Below are 16,664 nucleotides of genomic sequence, written 5' to 3' on the forward strand. Positions count from 1 at the left end.
AGAGAGAGAGAGAGAGAGAGAGAGAGAGAGAGAGAGAGAGAGAGAGAGAGAGAGAGAGAGAGAGAGAGAGAGAGAGAGAATGAAGGATGGAGGGTCAGAGGAAGAGGGAGATTAGAAGCAAGACGGAGAGCTATAGACAGTGATAAACAGGGAAATAAAGCAGGGGTGAGTAGGATGAATGTGCCTCACCTATCCACTTGTCATTCCCGTACCAGGACAGATTGCCTTTAGTGCTGTCGTAGTATCCAATCTTCTTATAGCTTCCTCCTGTGACGGCAACACAGACACACACACAGACAGACAGACACACACACACACAGAGGCAAGTAGTCACAACACCGTAAACACTGTACATTCTATAGTGTCTGGCTCTTTTACAAAATAGCTGATGCCTCTCTAACACTCTCTGCACGTCCCTGGGCTCTATGCATCTACCCAACAGGTTCAAAACAGGATTGTATTTTTTTATTAAAGGAATGCAGAACAGGGGTTCCACTGAGCTTCTTTTATTGGACAAATATAACCAACCTGTAGCAGACATTGTGAGAGAGAAACGGACCTGCCCTGGGTTATGGTGAAACGCAGTGGTTTATGGTAATTATTAGTCATAACATCACAGTTCAACAACTCAGTGGGAGAACCTGGGATGACAATCTGGCCTCTGGGGAACCTCAGCGCGCTGAAGTGAAAACAAATTATAGTTGCCATGTCATTATTAAGAGTTAAATACAGTCAATTAAAACGTCTCCTCTGGGAAGTGCAAGGCTAAGGATAACTGGGATGAATCTCGACACCCTCGTGCAAACGCCTCAGGACCCCGGAGGCGAGAGCAAGGCCAGACACATTTCAGACTGCAGGAAACTTGAGAAAAACCTTAACTGTGTGCTTGATATATTCACGTAAGAAGGAGAATAGAATGCACACAACGTTATATTTCTATAATATTACATCTCACTGACTGTGCATTTGGGAATTTGAACAAGTCTCTCGTTAAGCTGAACTGCAGACTGACAAGACCCAAGTGACCTGGAGCTTGCTCCATTGATGCTGAATAATGGAACAGGACACTATGTCGCGAGCCGTGGCGGTTTTACTGATTCAGGGCTGTAAACCCAGACATTCGGTCACTCACTAAGTCAACTCTGAAAAGTGTCACCTGCGCACAGTTAAATTCTCAGCATTAATTTAACTCTGAAAGTGTCCGAATGTAACTAAATGGACCTCTAAGGTCTAATGTACAGACACATTGATATAAAAATCATCAATAGACTTTCACTTACAAGGGCATGCTCTCATTGTATAGTTTCTTTTCCAGTTCAGGTTGAAAACTAAACTACTAAACTAGTTTCAACCCAGCTGCAGCCATTAAACCTAATAACAGGTGTGTTAGATTTAGGTGTGGCCGGAGTAATGGGTGTGCCTCTGGTCCATGTTTTGTTTGCACATTTACAGGCCTAAGTCCCCAGGACTTTTTTGTGTCATTGTTTAGTCTTAATGTCTGACTGTACCTCGTGCTGTATTCAATCAATAAATAAAAAAATGGATGAATTAATAGACAAATAAAAGAACAATAGACATAGGTTTTCCTATCCAGAATCACTGGAACAATACAACAGACATTTTTATATGCTGTAGGGTGGATAAAAAAAAGAAAAAAAAAAGACTGCATGCACTGTTGTGACTTTTCACAACCAACGACCCTGCTCCAATTTCCATCGAACAAATTATACATCATCACTCAACCTCCTTTTTTCTGGGACAACGCAGGCACAACGCCGGCCTTGGGAAAAAGAAAAGAAAAGGGGGAAAAAAATAAAATAATAAAAAATTTCATCACGCGAGAAAATCACGAAAGGAGCCTCCAGTGCAGTCACGGAGGCTCTGTGGCTGTCAGGGGAGGAGGAGGAGGAGGACGTGAACACACCAGAACACAGCGATCAAGATGCAGCCAGCGAAACGGAGCTCGCAGCCAGGCAGCAATCTGACACACCGCCAGGCAGCAGAGAGATAAGACGCTGCTGCCATCCCACAGCAAGCTATAGGCAGCGAGCGGCGCGGCCCCTGCAAAGCTCTCATTCCTCCCACCCTTTTAGTTGCTGCGAGAGTGAGGTCTAGCCAACACCAACTCGGGATTCCTGGATCGCTGCCCTCAACAATTTCCTATCCAACATCAGGTTCTTGAGCTCTGCAGTGTTGTCAGCCAAGCTGTCGCGCCGCAGGCAGCACGTCTACATAGGTGGTACGCTTCTTTCTCCTCCTGGCTTTGCCCTAGCTGGTTGGCTCCCATAGAGTCAATTTACTTGCCTCAAGTTCTGGGTGCCTGTCTGACGCAGTGCCCTGCCAGCCTCATCCTTCTCTCTCTGACCAGGGTCCATCTGATTTAATTTTACACTCTCAAGAGTTAAAGATCTAATAAGGGTCCATTTGGTTACCAAACCTCCATCATTTAGCTGGGGTGGTCCTGGTGGTCCCTGGACAACGGGTTGAAAACCACTGCTCTATGGAAACCAAGGGCAGACGCAACATTTTGTCAACAGCTAAAAACTAGACTAAAATGTTAGGAAGGGACTAGTGGACAAGGGATCCACTATAAGTCATTTTACATTTAGTTGCATGCTGAAAATAGCACAAATTAAACACTAAAACATTCCAGGTGACTAAAATGTGAAACTAAATGAAAACTATTCGAGAGACTATGACTAAAACTAAAATCTGCTGCCAAAAACAACACTGAGCTATAGGGAAAGCTCTCCTTCCTCCCATGCATGCACCCTCTATGGAAACGCAGGGCTGACGCAGGCTCAATAGCACTGCTCCTGATGGATTCCTGGGTAATAAGAGGAAGGTGCAGGGCTAATTGAGAGAAATTCATCTCCCAGGCTGGAGAGAGCAGATACTGTAGTCCTAATGCTGCAGTTGGTTGTAGAAGATTTCCGGAACACTTTCTACAAAGCCTTATATGTCTGTAATGCATTATGAAGATACTTTAGTTATAAAGGCATCCTATTCTGCTTATGACACTGAATAATCATAGTTATCAGCACATATAAATACACATATACAGTATGTATGTATACCGGTATGCCTACAGTATATGCTATATAATGCTTTATCGCAATATAATAATACATTATTATGAAGCATTTTAATTTAATTTAATTACTTTTAATGAATGTCTAGTAACATAATACAATGATTGCATTTGCTGGACACTCACATACTCATCATAGTGAATTATAATACTCATAGTTGAGATTAAGTGATACAATTAAAGTGTGATTAAGTAAAGCAATGGCATTCGATTTGCATGTTCTTGCATAGTTGCATAATGGTTGTTGTTGGGTACTTTACTTATTATAACTATAATTATACATAAGCAGATTATAATGTTTATTTATTATAATGAATGCATTATAGCCATTTCAGACTCATTTCAGACTCGACTGCGGGCCCCCTGAACCAGCACGGGCTCTGCTTCTGTTTTCATGATTTATTTTGGGCAGTTGCACATTCACTTAATAATGTTGTTCCTGCCAGCCATGCAAGCACTCCATACATCAGCAAAGTTCCACCACAACAAAGCAAAGCAAAGCAAAGTTCTTTGTTTACCCAGGGAAGTGGACTAAGCCAAGGACTTGTTTACAGCCACACCCTGCTCATAGAACATTTCATGGTAGGGGTTCAATGCCTTGCTCAAGGGCACTTCAGCGGTGGTAATTTTAACGTGCCGGTCCAGGGATGCGAACTGGTGACCTTCTGGTATCAAGACCGCTCCGCAAACCGTTCGGCCACCGCTGCCCCAACCTACCCAACCTACACCGTCACACTCACAGCTGTTCATTCAAAGTTCCACCACAACCTACACCACCTCAGGACATTGTGGTACTGCAGCTAAAACCAGGCCCGGCGCCACGAGGGGGCAAAGGGGGTGTTTGCCCCCTTAGATCAACCTCTCTGCCCCCTTAGATCAAAAGTGGATTTTCTTTTTATAAATATAATATTTTTATTTTTATTTTTATTTTTATTTTTATTTTTATTTTTATTTTTATTTTTATTTTTATTTTTATTTTTATTTTTATTTTTATTTTTATTTTTATTTTTATTTTTATTTTTATTTTTAATAATGCGTGATAATGTAACTACCTTGCGCGATGGATTGGTTTTTGGTTATTGGTTATAACTCTATAGTTACAGACAAAACAATGGTACATTTCCAGGCATTGAAAGGAAGGAGGTAAGGATGCATCGTCATACAAGATGCAGCAGGATCTTAATGAGCTCCCATCTAGAACTGGAAAAACAACATTCATCACCTATCGGACATCCTTGGGGTGGGGAGGGGTGCTATGTCATTGTTGCAGTGGTCAGGGTGATTCAAGTTTCTTTATTATGGAAAAAGATCCCTTGAGAGATGTAAGCTAATTCATGCTAATGTTCCAGGCTCCAGTTGGGGGCACTGGTGATGGCTTCCTAGTTCCAGCAGAAGAAGACTTGAATGTATTTAATGTAACATTGTAACATTATGTCACCATAACGTGGTTATTATTATAGTTGCTTTGGAATGTACCTGCCATGAAAATTAAGGTCATAATAACGCAGATCGCATCGATATGTAATATAGCGCGATAATGTACTTGTTCTACAGGATAAGGATTGATCAATATAATGCTAAATGTAGGGTATATGAAAACAAGCCCAAAATAAGCGAAAATAGCCGATTTAGCCGATGCAGAATTTGATCAACTGTGGGCTGACACTGTAGCTGATGATGCGACACCGGGACGTCCAAAACGGCAACAACAAGTCAGCTGTTTTCTGCAGGATTTCGTTGTCGAGGAGAGTCTTGGTCAACGTGAAGCGAGCACAGAACAGGAGTGCAAGCGGCTGTTGTTTGGCATTCTGGACTCTGTTCTTGGTGAAATGACCGCGCGTTTCAGCGAGCGCAACAGCACGTATATCCAAGCTTTGGATGCACTCGACCCTTCCAGCAAGAACTTTTTGAATTCCAGCAAAGTGAAGCCACTACTGGATTTGACGAACACTGAAACAAACGAGGCACAGTTTACCGTTGCACGTGCGTTTTTTGAGCGCCCAGGCACAGGCTCAGCGGACAAGAAGCAGGAGAAAGTGACTTTGTGCCAACTTATTTTGGAACACGCCAGCTCTCTGGCAACCTTGCCAGTGGTGCTGACTGCATTCAAACACGCACTGACATTTGGGGCCTCGACTGCTATGTGCGAGAATTCTTTCTCCACGCTGAAGAATGTATTCTCTGATCACCGACGCAGTATGCTACACAATCGGAAAGCCAATCTGATCCAACTGGCATTCGAGAATGACTTGACTAAGAAGTTCAGAGACGAATGGAAAGAAATGCTGCTCAAGAGGTTCCACTCATCCAAAAGAAGACTGCAGCTATACTGACAAGGACTATTGAACAGCTTTTTTTAAGCAATCTGTAATTCCGAGACTTTTTTTTTTATATCTGAACTGTAAATATACCCTTTTCCATTTCTTATTATATTTTTTACCACAAATTATCGTTGCCGCCTGCCTCTCTTTTTTTTGATAGCCTATAAGCTGTCTTACTGAGGCCTTTTTTGTATATAGCCTAAGCCACTGTATATATATATACATTTTCTTAAAGGTATATTCAGTGATTTCACTCAAAAAACCTTAGGTTTCGTTTTTGGCTGTGGGACCCAGCCTTTCGTCCAATCAGGATAGAGAGTCAAAAACGAAACCTAAGGTTTTTTGACCCCCAGGGGTTAACTGGGGACAGGGAGGAACTCCTTATATGGCCAGCACACTCTATAGTAGGGAGGATTATCACAACAAAACAAAAAAAGAAGTGATATTTGAATTAAGTGAAATCACTGAATATACCTTTAACAGTTTTTATTATTGTATGCTTTGACAATGCAAACGTATGTTTAATTGTTTATCATGCCAATAAGACAATAAATATCTTTGCATTGAAATTGAAATGTGTACGTGTACCATTACTTTACATTTTACTTTTTAATGAATATATATTTTAACGCATGCATGTGCAGGGCAAGCTTCTGTCACATCAGACTGTCACGTCTCTCCCCCGGCACACGGTCCACTGTTCATAATCATAATTAAAAAAGAAGTGAAAAATAATTCAGGATTCCAATAAATAAATAGCAAAAAAGCAGATCTACAAGCTCAAAATGCATTGCACTGCGACACGTTTTGAGCTCAAAGTGCACCAGATTGAAGCATTTTCATCGCAAAAATAAATAAAAATCTGGAGCCCAGGGGGAATATCCATATTTCCATATATCCATATATTGGCCCCCTCAAAAATCTCAATTGCCCCCTCAGTCATTTCATCCTGGCCTGGCTAAAACTGATTTCAAAGTCCAGAAAGAAATAATAAGGACTAGTTATATCAGAGTGGTGATTGAGGCTCAAACCATTAGAAATAACTTTGAGGGACATAGACAATATTTGATTGGCTGAGCACGTATTGAGGATAAAAAGTGATCCGCCGGATTGGACAGTGAGGACAGAAGAAAAGTCAATTGTGATTGGCCAGAATGTGATGATGTATGATGATAATTAAGAGCGCCCGGCCCTCACTTCACACAGGTGTGATATTTTATATTCATTTGAAATTAAGTGATTCACTTAACTACTGAGAGTAGAAATAAAACCCTAAGGGTCCCTCCCAACAGTTTACAATTTTAGCACAAATTTTAGCACAAAAAACTATTTTTACTGTGCACTTTTTGTGCAAAAAATGTCTTTAAAGCTAATTTGGCAGGAACATGAAAGCAGCATATCTGAAACACTCCACAAGTTTCAATAAAACATTTAAGGATTTAAAAATAGTCTATTTCTCTCCGTCTTTAACTCCTGCTGAGCGACATTCGGCAGCACTGTGGGGAGAATCTGGGATGAAGATCTCATTATGCAAGCACAAAAAGAGACGAGTGTTATCAGCTTGGCGACACCACATTGTTATGTAACCCTAACCACATGAAAAGCGTCTCTCATGCCAGCGATGCCACCTGTTCCAATGCTGAGTGTGTGTGCCATCGCTGCCGCCGGCCCTTGTGTTCCTAGCCGTGTCTCTCTGTGCTGTCCTGTCTGTACAAACCAAGAACACTCACATCATGGACGTTTAACCCATTTTGTCAGGTTCTAAAAATGTCTTCTACATCCTGACAGTTTTTCTGAAAAAGCTATGTTTCTATGTCAGTCGTTCTTCGATTTTTCAAAAATAGCAGACCTACAAGCTCGTAGCGCGCCACTCGGTGGCGCGCTATGAGCTTGTAGATCTGCTATTTTTCAATAGCTAAAGCATAACATAATGCTAACACCAAAAGGGGTTTCCGCCCAAAATGGGTTAAATTGACTAGAAGCATGAAGAAGAATTACCTTGAAGCTGTTCGATCAGAGTCCATGCCATGCGAGAGCCTTGAGCATCAAACACCACATGTCCCTGAAATAAAAACACGTCTTTAATGTTCCACCCCCTCCTCTCCTTTTTGTCTCGCTTTCTATCGGCCTTGCACGCACGCACGCACACACACAAGCACGCGCACAAACAAACACACGCCCTTTAACTTTCTCTATTATATTTACTGATCGCAGGGGAGGAGAGATTCCTCTACATTCACCCAGCAGAATGCTGTCCAGGGACACTTTGTATGCCGGGCGAGCCGAGGGTCAAACCTATTCCCACTCAGCGATACGGTCGCCCTGCATGGCTACTCTTCTATTCTCTCCGCCTTCTTATCCTTATTCTTCCACTTCCCGTGGGGTTCAGGGTTGGAATTGCTCGGGAGATGGCAGCAAATCCATGCATCTACTTTTGAAAATGAATGACTTAACGGTCATTAATTCTTATGTCCAGTGAGGATATGTTATCCCCGCTTTTGATCAGACTGAAATAATACATGCTTTTAACTTTTTGAAAATGTCTCACAACGTCTCATAATATATCCGATATGCTTCACAACATGCCACAATCCGACGTTTCTATGGACTATTTTGTCCATAGAATGTCCCAGACTCTTTTTTTGACAAATCAAACTCTGGATGTACTGAATACTCACAGAGACTCCTTCAAAGGAGCTGGTGTTGAGTGCTCGGTAGATCTCAGCGGTGATATCTCGGTTGTTGTAGTTGAAGTCCTCTAGCCTGCGACCTTTGGCCTTGAGGGGGGCCACGGTCTTGTTGAGGGCCAGGGCCAGGGCCCACACGGCGTCGTAGGCCAGGGGGGCCTCCTGGTACCCACCCGTCTCCTCTGGGTTCTGACCCCCGAGTTTAGAATTCAGCTGGGCCATGAACTCCTGAGACGTCTAACAGAAGGAGAAGGCCGGGACACAAAGAAGTCAGTGAGCAGTGAGCGACTGAGCGAGCGACTGAGCCAGCCAGCCAGCCAGCCAGCCAGCCAGCCAGCCAGCCAGTGAGTGAGTGAGTGTACAGTATGAGCTCATAATGTGCGTGTTTGTTAGTGTGTCTGTAGTCTGTACATGTTTGTGTGAGAATAAGTGTGCGTGCGTGCGTGCGTATATGTTTGTGTGTGAGCATGCATTATACATCATAGAGTGCCGTTTCTGATTCATGGTCTTGTCACTTCGTCTTAGAACTTCCAAAAGAAGGCCATTCTCCCTCAATTTAAATTCTGAAAATGACTAATGACGGTCTCCTCTGGAGAGGAATTACAAAATGCTCTTTAAACTCGTAGAGGTCGACCCACCAGGAGACCCAGTAACTTCCAACCCACGTCTTTTAAAGATTATGGCTTTCCATGCAGCCGGCATATTATGCAAATGGCATGGAGCCTCCTTCGTTCTCACCTCTTTTGGCACCGGAGTCTGAAGTGACAACAATTAACACCTTTGTTTCAGACAGCCTCTGGAGAGACGGTGGCTTTGAACACAGTCGCTGCGTTAATTAGAGGGAGATATTACAGAAAAAACACCTCCCCGCGTCTAATAATTTATCACGGAAGGCCACATGGTAACCGTTTTATTGCCATTTTTAGAACATCGACATCTTGCTCGACAGAATACCACGCTGCCAACCTCGCCGCACCACACAGATGCACTTAGAGAGGAAATTGGCTCAGCCCCAGTGTTCGGGGGCCATATCTTTTCTGTGCTAAAAATAGCAAATGGCTCTGTCCATAACACTGCTTATCAACTGAAAAAAGAGAGCAGGTTGACTGTACGGTCCAGAAGGATCTTATAAATTAGCATTGGAAGCGATACAAGTACCCAGAAGCTGCACAAGCGTCAGGACCAGGGCAGGCCAATTCCGGGGAAGGAGTGGAGGTGAGAGAAAAGTACTGCCGTAGCACTCCAGGTTCAAACAAAATCCTTCTAGGTGCAATTAAGGCTCGAAGATATAAGTTGAGGTGAAGAAAATGCCAGCACCCATTATTGTATGTCCTTTTACATGATTTTATTTACCTTTGAGAATGAAAACGTACGCGTTTCGGCCTGTATGGCCTTCCTCAGCGTTGTGACAAGACAACAGGAAGTGTGGTATTTATGTATGCGATACAATCAACAGTAATTGAACACAGGTGTCAACCATTATCATCTTATCTTACACAGCATCAATAAGAAGTCTCTATAAGGAGTGGAGGTGGTATATGGGGGACAGTAGGAGGGTGGTTTAGTTCAGAGTTTCAGACTATTCATTGTGATGATGAAGGCTGCAAATTATTTCAGTGTTTTCTGGGGAAGCTTTGGAAAGAGTCAATAGTTGGAACATTTAAAAACAAATACTACATTCAAGCTGTTAATGTTGGGTTATGAGGCAACATTTCAAATTCAGCCTTTTTTTCAGAATGGCCAAAATTATTATATTTTTTGGAATACAGAGACATCGGTTATATCGGTTATTGGCAAAATAGCAATCATTATGGCCATAATAGCTATTATAATATTATATCGGATATCGATATCGGCCAAATTGTCTCATCCACCATTGCATTGGACTGCATTGCCATCCAAAATAATTGCGAGCATCCTAGAGTGAGTTGCGAGCCCCCGCTTTGTGATTACTTCCCATTTAGACCTGAGGACGATTCTACAAATGGCTTCTAAATCTTGACAGTTTTCTGAAAAAAAAACATGTTTCTCGTTCTCAAACAATTTCATGTCAAGGACCCCCAAAAACATATGTAATTGCCCCCATGGAGTGAACCTGGGGAGAATGACGCAACTCTTTCTATATCTCAACGGCTGTGGGTTTAGTTATTCATAAATAATGGCCCCTACTACGTAGGTACAGGGGACAGTCTGGTTGTCCCTTCAGGAGCAGAGCTCTCGCTGGGAGACAGCGTGTCAACCTGCTACTGCCAGCTGTGCATGCCAATCTCTCTTTGCGGGCAAACTGCACAGCAAGCTTGGATGTGTCAACAGTGCCACCGGCCATGCACACAGGGTAGGGGAGAGAGAGAGAGAGAGAGAGAGAGAGAGAGACACTGGAGGTGAAAGAGGTTTCTGCGTCACATCATCGTGTCTGTGCTTTTTTTTTTTTTTTTTTAAGATATTTTTTTGCGGCTTACGCCTTTATTGATTTTTAAGGGATAGAAAGTAGGCTGACAGGAAACGGGAGAGAGATGGGGGGATGACATGCGGTAAAGGCCGTGTCGGGTCCGGGAGTTGAACCCGCGGCACACCGCGACTGGATCACCAGTCCGGTGCCCAGACCGTTACGCTACGGCCTGGGCCAATCGTGTCTGTGCTTTGATCAATCAATACTCGCGGCGTCTCAAGTCCTCTGTTCCGCTCGAACAGAACCCGCCAGACAACGAACGAGCTGACGTGGACGTGCCCCCGAACCTTCAATTTAAAAGAAAAACTCTCAGAGTTTTGCTGAGTTTTTACTTTCGGCGTTAGTAGTAACGAATAGAGGGAGGTATAGTATACCCTCAGAAGACCAACAGCATGCTGAACAAAGCGCAAAGCATTTCCGCCAAGAACAACTTTGAAGTGAAAGTGAACACTTAATAACAGCTCAGCTCAGTAACTCTCGGGCTCTGATTTGGTGCGGCATCGTGTCGCGCGCCTGAAACAGCCGATCTACACCCTCACAATGCGCAGCGACGGCAACGTGTTGGGAGCTTGTAGATCTGCAGTTTTTTTGGTGTGCGACGTACTGTACACCAAGTATAACTGGTGCACAGGCTCTGCCTCGCTCCGGGCTCAGAGAGAATGCATTAGCAGGGGGTCATTGTGCCAGGCAGAACAATACCACGCTCAGCTGACTCACCGTGCACAGTCAATGCTGTTATGTGCTGTATATAATGTATATTTTTAAGGGCAAGTTTTGATTTATTTTGCCTCATAGCAATGTGATGAAATGCGAGGAAACCGAGAAGCAGAGAGAGAGAGAGAGTCTCCAGCAAGTGGGGAATCAATCCGCGGCAGGGTCGACACGACACCTGCACAACCCCATTGTTCCGCAGGGTCGACAGACACGTCACCTGCACAACAACCCTGTTGATATACAGTACATCTGTGCAATTCTATATATATCTGCTGGTATGATCAGATCGCCCCTAAGGGTGAGTGTTGAAAGGAACAACATGACACCAACTGAACCGGCTACATCATCTGAAAATGTACCAATCCGCCAACGTGGCAGTCTGCGATTTGTGAAACAACAGCGTGAATGGAGCCCCGCACACACACACACGCACGCACGCACACACACACAAACACGCACGCGAGCGCAAAAAAAGGTTCCAACAAAGTGGCCTGTGCCGGTTTAGCGGTCCAGGCAACTAAACTGGTAATCCAGCATGACAGTGTGTCGCGGGTTCGAGTTCCGATCCCGACGAATTAGATCACCATGAAACTTCCCCAGTTGATTACTTACACGAAGACAATGATTTATTGTATTACAAATGTATTTTTTTAAATAGAGGCATTATATAGGAAAATATACAAAACCCACTCAATTTATAATTAACGTTCCAATTTTGGAGCTCATGGCTCATTAGTTGGGTCGTTTACGGCAGTTCCGTGACCGCGGAGAGCAAAGGTCCGTTTCTCAATGAATCTGTCATCTAGGAGGAATTATTAAACTAATTGAGCCCCCATGTACCTCGCAAAAATGCGGGGAAGATTCATGAGAGCCCCAAATCCACATGGACACCATCCATTGAGAAACGGACCTTTGCTCTCCGCGTAAACGACCCAACTACATGGACTAAGAACCAAAAAGAGCTGAACCGGTTGGGTTCCCAATGGAACCACTCGGTGGAAAAGGGGTCTGTGTGTCTTCCCCCGTTTCCTGTCCACCTACTGTTCTATGATCTATCAATAAAGGCAAAAAAGCCCCCCGCCTCCCCCAAAATAAATAAACAACAACAACTTCAACTAGCAGCTCACCAGGTTGGATGCCCCTCGCACCGTCTCCGGGTTGAGCATGACGATCTCGGTGGTCACGTGGCCCTCCACCGCCTCCGTCATCTGCTCCACCGTGCAGTTGATGGACGGGTCCTTGATCTTGAACCAGTTGTCGGCGTACCAGCCGATGAGGAACCACACGTGCTTCTTCCCGTACAGCTTCTCCTTGTACACCTGCAAGGTCAGCCGAGAGAGAGAGAGAGAGGAGAATGTGTGTGTGTGCAGCGGCCAGTGGAGCGAGGAGCAGAGTGATGGAGGGAGATGGAGAAGTAGGTGCAGGTGAGCCAAATGTGTATACGGCGAGGCGAGGCGATAGCGGTATGAGCGTGCGTGCGTGCGTGACTGTGTGTGTTTTCTATGGCGAGAAGAGATAACAGGGAGAAAGAATTGCTATGGGGGAGGAAAAATACACTCACAGTCAGATTCAACACCCAACATTTGAAAATAAAAAGTCCCCCGGGTGCATTATGGAATCTGTCAAGACGCTTTAGACTGTCTGTCTGCAGAATAGAGTCACTCTACTATTTATAATCAGACATATGAGTTACCTCACAGAACACTTTCCTAGCTTCAGTCTCATAGAAGAGGCCCACGATGATTCTGGCGTCTTGGCGCTGCAGGGATTTGGAGAGAGAGAGAGAGAGGGAGGGACAAACAGTTACACAGGGAGAGAGAGAGAGAAATCACAAGCGAATGGCCCTTGGGGTGCGGAGTGGGAACAGAGGGGTAGTGAGCCATCACTGGTGGGCCTGTAACGCCTCCCCGCACAGCGGCATCCTTCCCCTCCCTCCGGTGTGCTATATTCATTCAGTTGCCATGGTTCCTCCAGCGAGGGCCCAATTAATCTTAGAACACCAAAAACTAGGCCGGCACGTTAGGCAAGGTTATGTAAAAGTATAGGTGCCAAGTCTCTCTCTCGCACGTGTGAAGGAGGGAGGGAGAGAGAGAGAAGAGAGGGAGGGAGGTATAGGTGCAACAGAGGGTCAGGAGAGGAGAGGAGAGGAGAGGAGAGGAGAGGAGAGGAGAGGAGAGGAGAGGAGAGGAGAGGAGAGGAGAGGAGAGGAGAGGAGAGGAGAGGAGAGGAGAGGAGAGGAGAGGAGAGGAGAGGAGAGGAGAGGAGCCTTATTGATGTGAGCTTGTAGATCTTTTTGGTATTTTTGAAAATGTCTTGAAGATTGGCGCCAAAAAAGGAACACCATGAAGTGTCAAAGTGTCTAAGTGGAGTCATTCCAGTAAATGTGTTTGTGCCATCATGCCAGCGCCAGCGGCCATGATGTCTGTGGCGTCAGTGTTGTTTTTGTCGTATAGTTTGTTGAATAGTTTTAGTCACATTTTAGTCACCTGGAATGTCTTGGTGTTTAGTCTACTTTAAGTCGACTAAATGTCATGCGATTTTAGTCGACTAAATCTACGGTTGATTGTTTTGGTGGGCCTTGATGCCGACGTAATTTTACACGCTGCGACACGTTGTGAGCTTGTAGATCGGCTATTTCCAAATGTAAAATGACTTATACTATATAATATGTCCACTAGTCACCTCCTAACATTTTAGTCTAGTTTTTATTTCTTGCCGAAATTGTCGATATATTTAGTTTTAGTTTTAGTCATCGTAGCTTAGTTGTCATTTGGTTTCCATTTACAAAAAAAACAACACCGGTCACAGTGAGCCCGGGGCGGCGGGGCGAAGCCTGATTGATCTTCCTGCATTCAATCACCTGGCAGTTCGCCACGGCAGCACTGGGGGATAAATGTAAAAGGTGGTGGGGGTGGTGGAGTGGAGTGGAATGGAACGGAACAGGGGGAGACAAAGTTGAGGACGAGGCACCTTGAGGTTTTTGACAGCCACAGCCGGATCGGTGAGGAAGCTCTGACGGACACTGATTTCAATCCCCGCTTCTTTTACCCTCTCCTCCAGATCGTCCAGAGTCTGTCAGAGAGAGAGAGGGAGGGGAGGGGGGAGAAGAAGAGCGAGAGATTGAGAGAGGGAAGGAAAGAGAGAGGGAGAGAGGGAACGCGAGGAGGAGAGACAGAGAGCGCGGGCAAGAGAGAGGCAGAGAGAGAGAGAGAGAGAGAGAGCAGTAAGCAGCGAGACAACGGTTGGGGACATGGAGGAACAAAGGGGGGGAGGTGGTGGTGGTGGGGGGGGGGGGGGTTGATGAAAATATAATGATCACATAATGACTGTGAATAGAAAAGATATAGAGAGACACCCGGTCACAACAGCAGGAACTGCAGAAGGAGAGGGAGAGGGAGAGAGAGAGAGAGAGTGTCATAGTGTAGGTGGTGGTGTGGTGGGGAAACTGTCATCCAATTAGCAGCGAGGGGAAGAGGCGAAGCAGGGGAGGGGGAGGGGGAGGAGGGGGGCGAAGAGCATAGAGGCTGGGTGGAAGGTGGGAGGAGGAGGATGCTGATGATGATGATGACACCAAGGAGAAAGCAACGGAAAAAAGGGACTAGCGATGGAAATTATAGCTACTGGCTATACCGTATAATCACGTTTACATGAGATCATGTTCGGTATTGAACGTCCATGAGTGTGCATTGTCACGTCTCTAAATAAACAAATGAAGGATAAAGAAAGGAAATGGGGGGAAAAGGGGGGGGGGAGAGAGTGAGGACACAAACAAGATAAGACAGCAGGTAAAGGAGAGGGCCGCGGGGGTGGCGAGGCGAAGGGGGGCAAATCACAGGAAGACCACGAAGGTGTGAGAGGAGGAGGGAAGGAGGAAGATGGGCGAGATAAGACATATAGCAGAGAGGGAAAGAGAGGAAATGAGAAATGAGAAGCAATTCCATCAGTCACCGTGGGCATCTCTCCAGTCCCTGTTTTGCTGAATGAGATGAGATGGCACTAGCACGAGAAATGTGACACAGAAACACACAGAAAAACAACATGGCAGCTCACAGAAATGGTACAATACATCACTACCAGTCAGTACTGTGTAAGTATACGTTTACTTTGAGTATTTGTATTTTTTTGGATACCTTCACTCAACATTTCAGAGACAAATATTGTACTAAAAAAAGACCAAAGAATCTCCCCCCGAAATCAATTCAAGGCTCCGTGGGTGAGTATTTATTATTTATTATTGATACTGTATTCATTGGTATTTTATTTGTATTTCTTTTGTCTGGAAAATGTCTCAATTTACAGCAATATTAAAACTGATATTAAAAAGAAAAAAAAAATTACATTGTAAATTATACTTTTGAATACCTGAAACAAACTTTCACCTGACTGAGCTACTTTCACTTGTAGTTGATCAACGTCTGAGGGCTTTAAGCAACTAGTCGACTATTCAACTAGTCGACTAGTAAATCCACTAGTCGACCTTGTTGGTATTGAGTAGTTTTTGTAGGCCTCAAGATCAGCTAGAATGTTAGACCTATGTACCAGGAGCATGTATACTTTGACTTGAGTTACTTTGACCACCACTACAAACACTACAATGTCTCCCCCCTTCCTCCTCCCTCACCGATGTGAACACCTCCGTGGTCTGCTGGATGGTGGCGATCTTGGTCCACTTCCACTTCTGGAAGAGCTGCACGCGCGTGGGGTTGTGCAGCGTGGCGGACGGGTGCGTGCGGAAGAAGGTGGGGAAGCGCAGGCGGTTGGACAGAGCCGGGGAGCTGGAACCGTACGACAGCTGCAGAGAGGAGAGCAGAGTGTTAGAGAGGCAGGGGCTGAAATCCCGCAAGAGGGGCACTTTTGGACATAAATAGCAGATCTACAAGCTCACAACGCGTCGCAGAGCTTGTAGATCAGCTATTTTCGGGTTGTTAAACCAGCACTCTTTAGCTAGTGGAGATGCCATGTAACGACATGGATGTCGAAACAAATTAGTTCAACGCAAAATGCCGCGTTCCAAGTTCAAGGAGTGACATTTTTGCATCTCTTTCACCATAGTAAATGCTGCATTCATGGTCTGGAAAGGGCAGTTGTTTTACAGACGGGTAAAAGGGCAGGGGCTGAAGCCCCCTTTGATGTCTATGTGTGCAAGTCCCTGCTGCAGAGAGAAGAGACACACAGGCACGTGCACACATACAGTAGACGTCAAAGGGAGCTTGCTTCAGCCCCTGCCCTTTTATCCGTCTGTAAAACAACTGCCCTCTCCAGACCACGAATGCAGCATTTACTAATGGTGAAAGAAATTCAAATGCCATACCCGAGAATTGCTTTTCTCTCCTGATCTTGAACGCAGCATTTTGCGTTGAAAGAATTTGTTTCGAAATCCATGTCAACGCCACATCTCCAGT

The 16,664-nt window shown here is 44.8% G+C and overlaps 1 protein-coding gene across 1 annotated transcript in view; it reads right to left on the bottom strand.

Moving 5' to 3' along the window:
* Positions 1-16,664, bottom strand: part of LOC310862854 (gamma-aminobutyric acid type B receptor subunit 1-like) — a gene marked incomplete at its 3' end in the record, with an annotated part of 67,589 nt that overhangs the window by 35,317 nt on the left and 15,608 nt on the right. The window contains exons 3-9 of the mRNA XM_083770959.1: positions 15,884-16,054; positions 14,233-14,334; positions 12,956-13,021; positions 12,390-12,581; positions 8,091-8,336; positions 7,411-7,474; positions 190-267 (exon numbers count right to left, since the gene is read on the bottom strand). Coding sequence (XP_083627085.1) covers positions 190-267; positions 7,411-7,474; positions 8,091-8,336; positions 12,390-12,581; positions 12,956-13,021; positions 14,233-14,334; positions 15,884-16,054 — 919 coding nt within the window. The remainder of the gene's footprint in view (positions 1-189; positions 268-7,410; positions 7,475-8,090; positions 8,337-12,389; positions 12,582-12,955; positions 13,022-14,232; positions 14,335-15,883; positions 16,055-16,664) is intronic.

Source organism: Protomyctophum parallelum (assembly GCF_964188405.1).
Source record: "Protomyctophum parallelum genome assembly, chromosome: 1".
Lineage (NCBI taxonomy): Eukaryota > Metazoa > Chordata > Actinopteri > Myctophiformes > Myctophidae > Protomyctophum > Protomyctophum parallelum.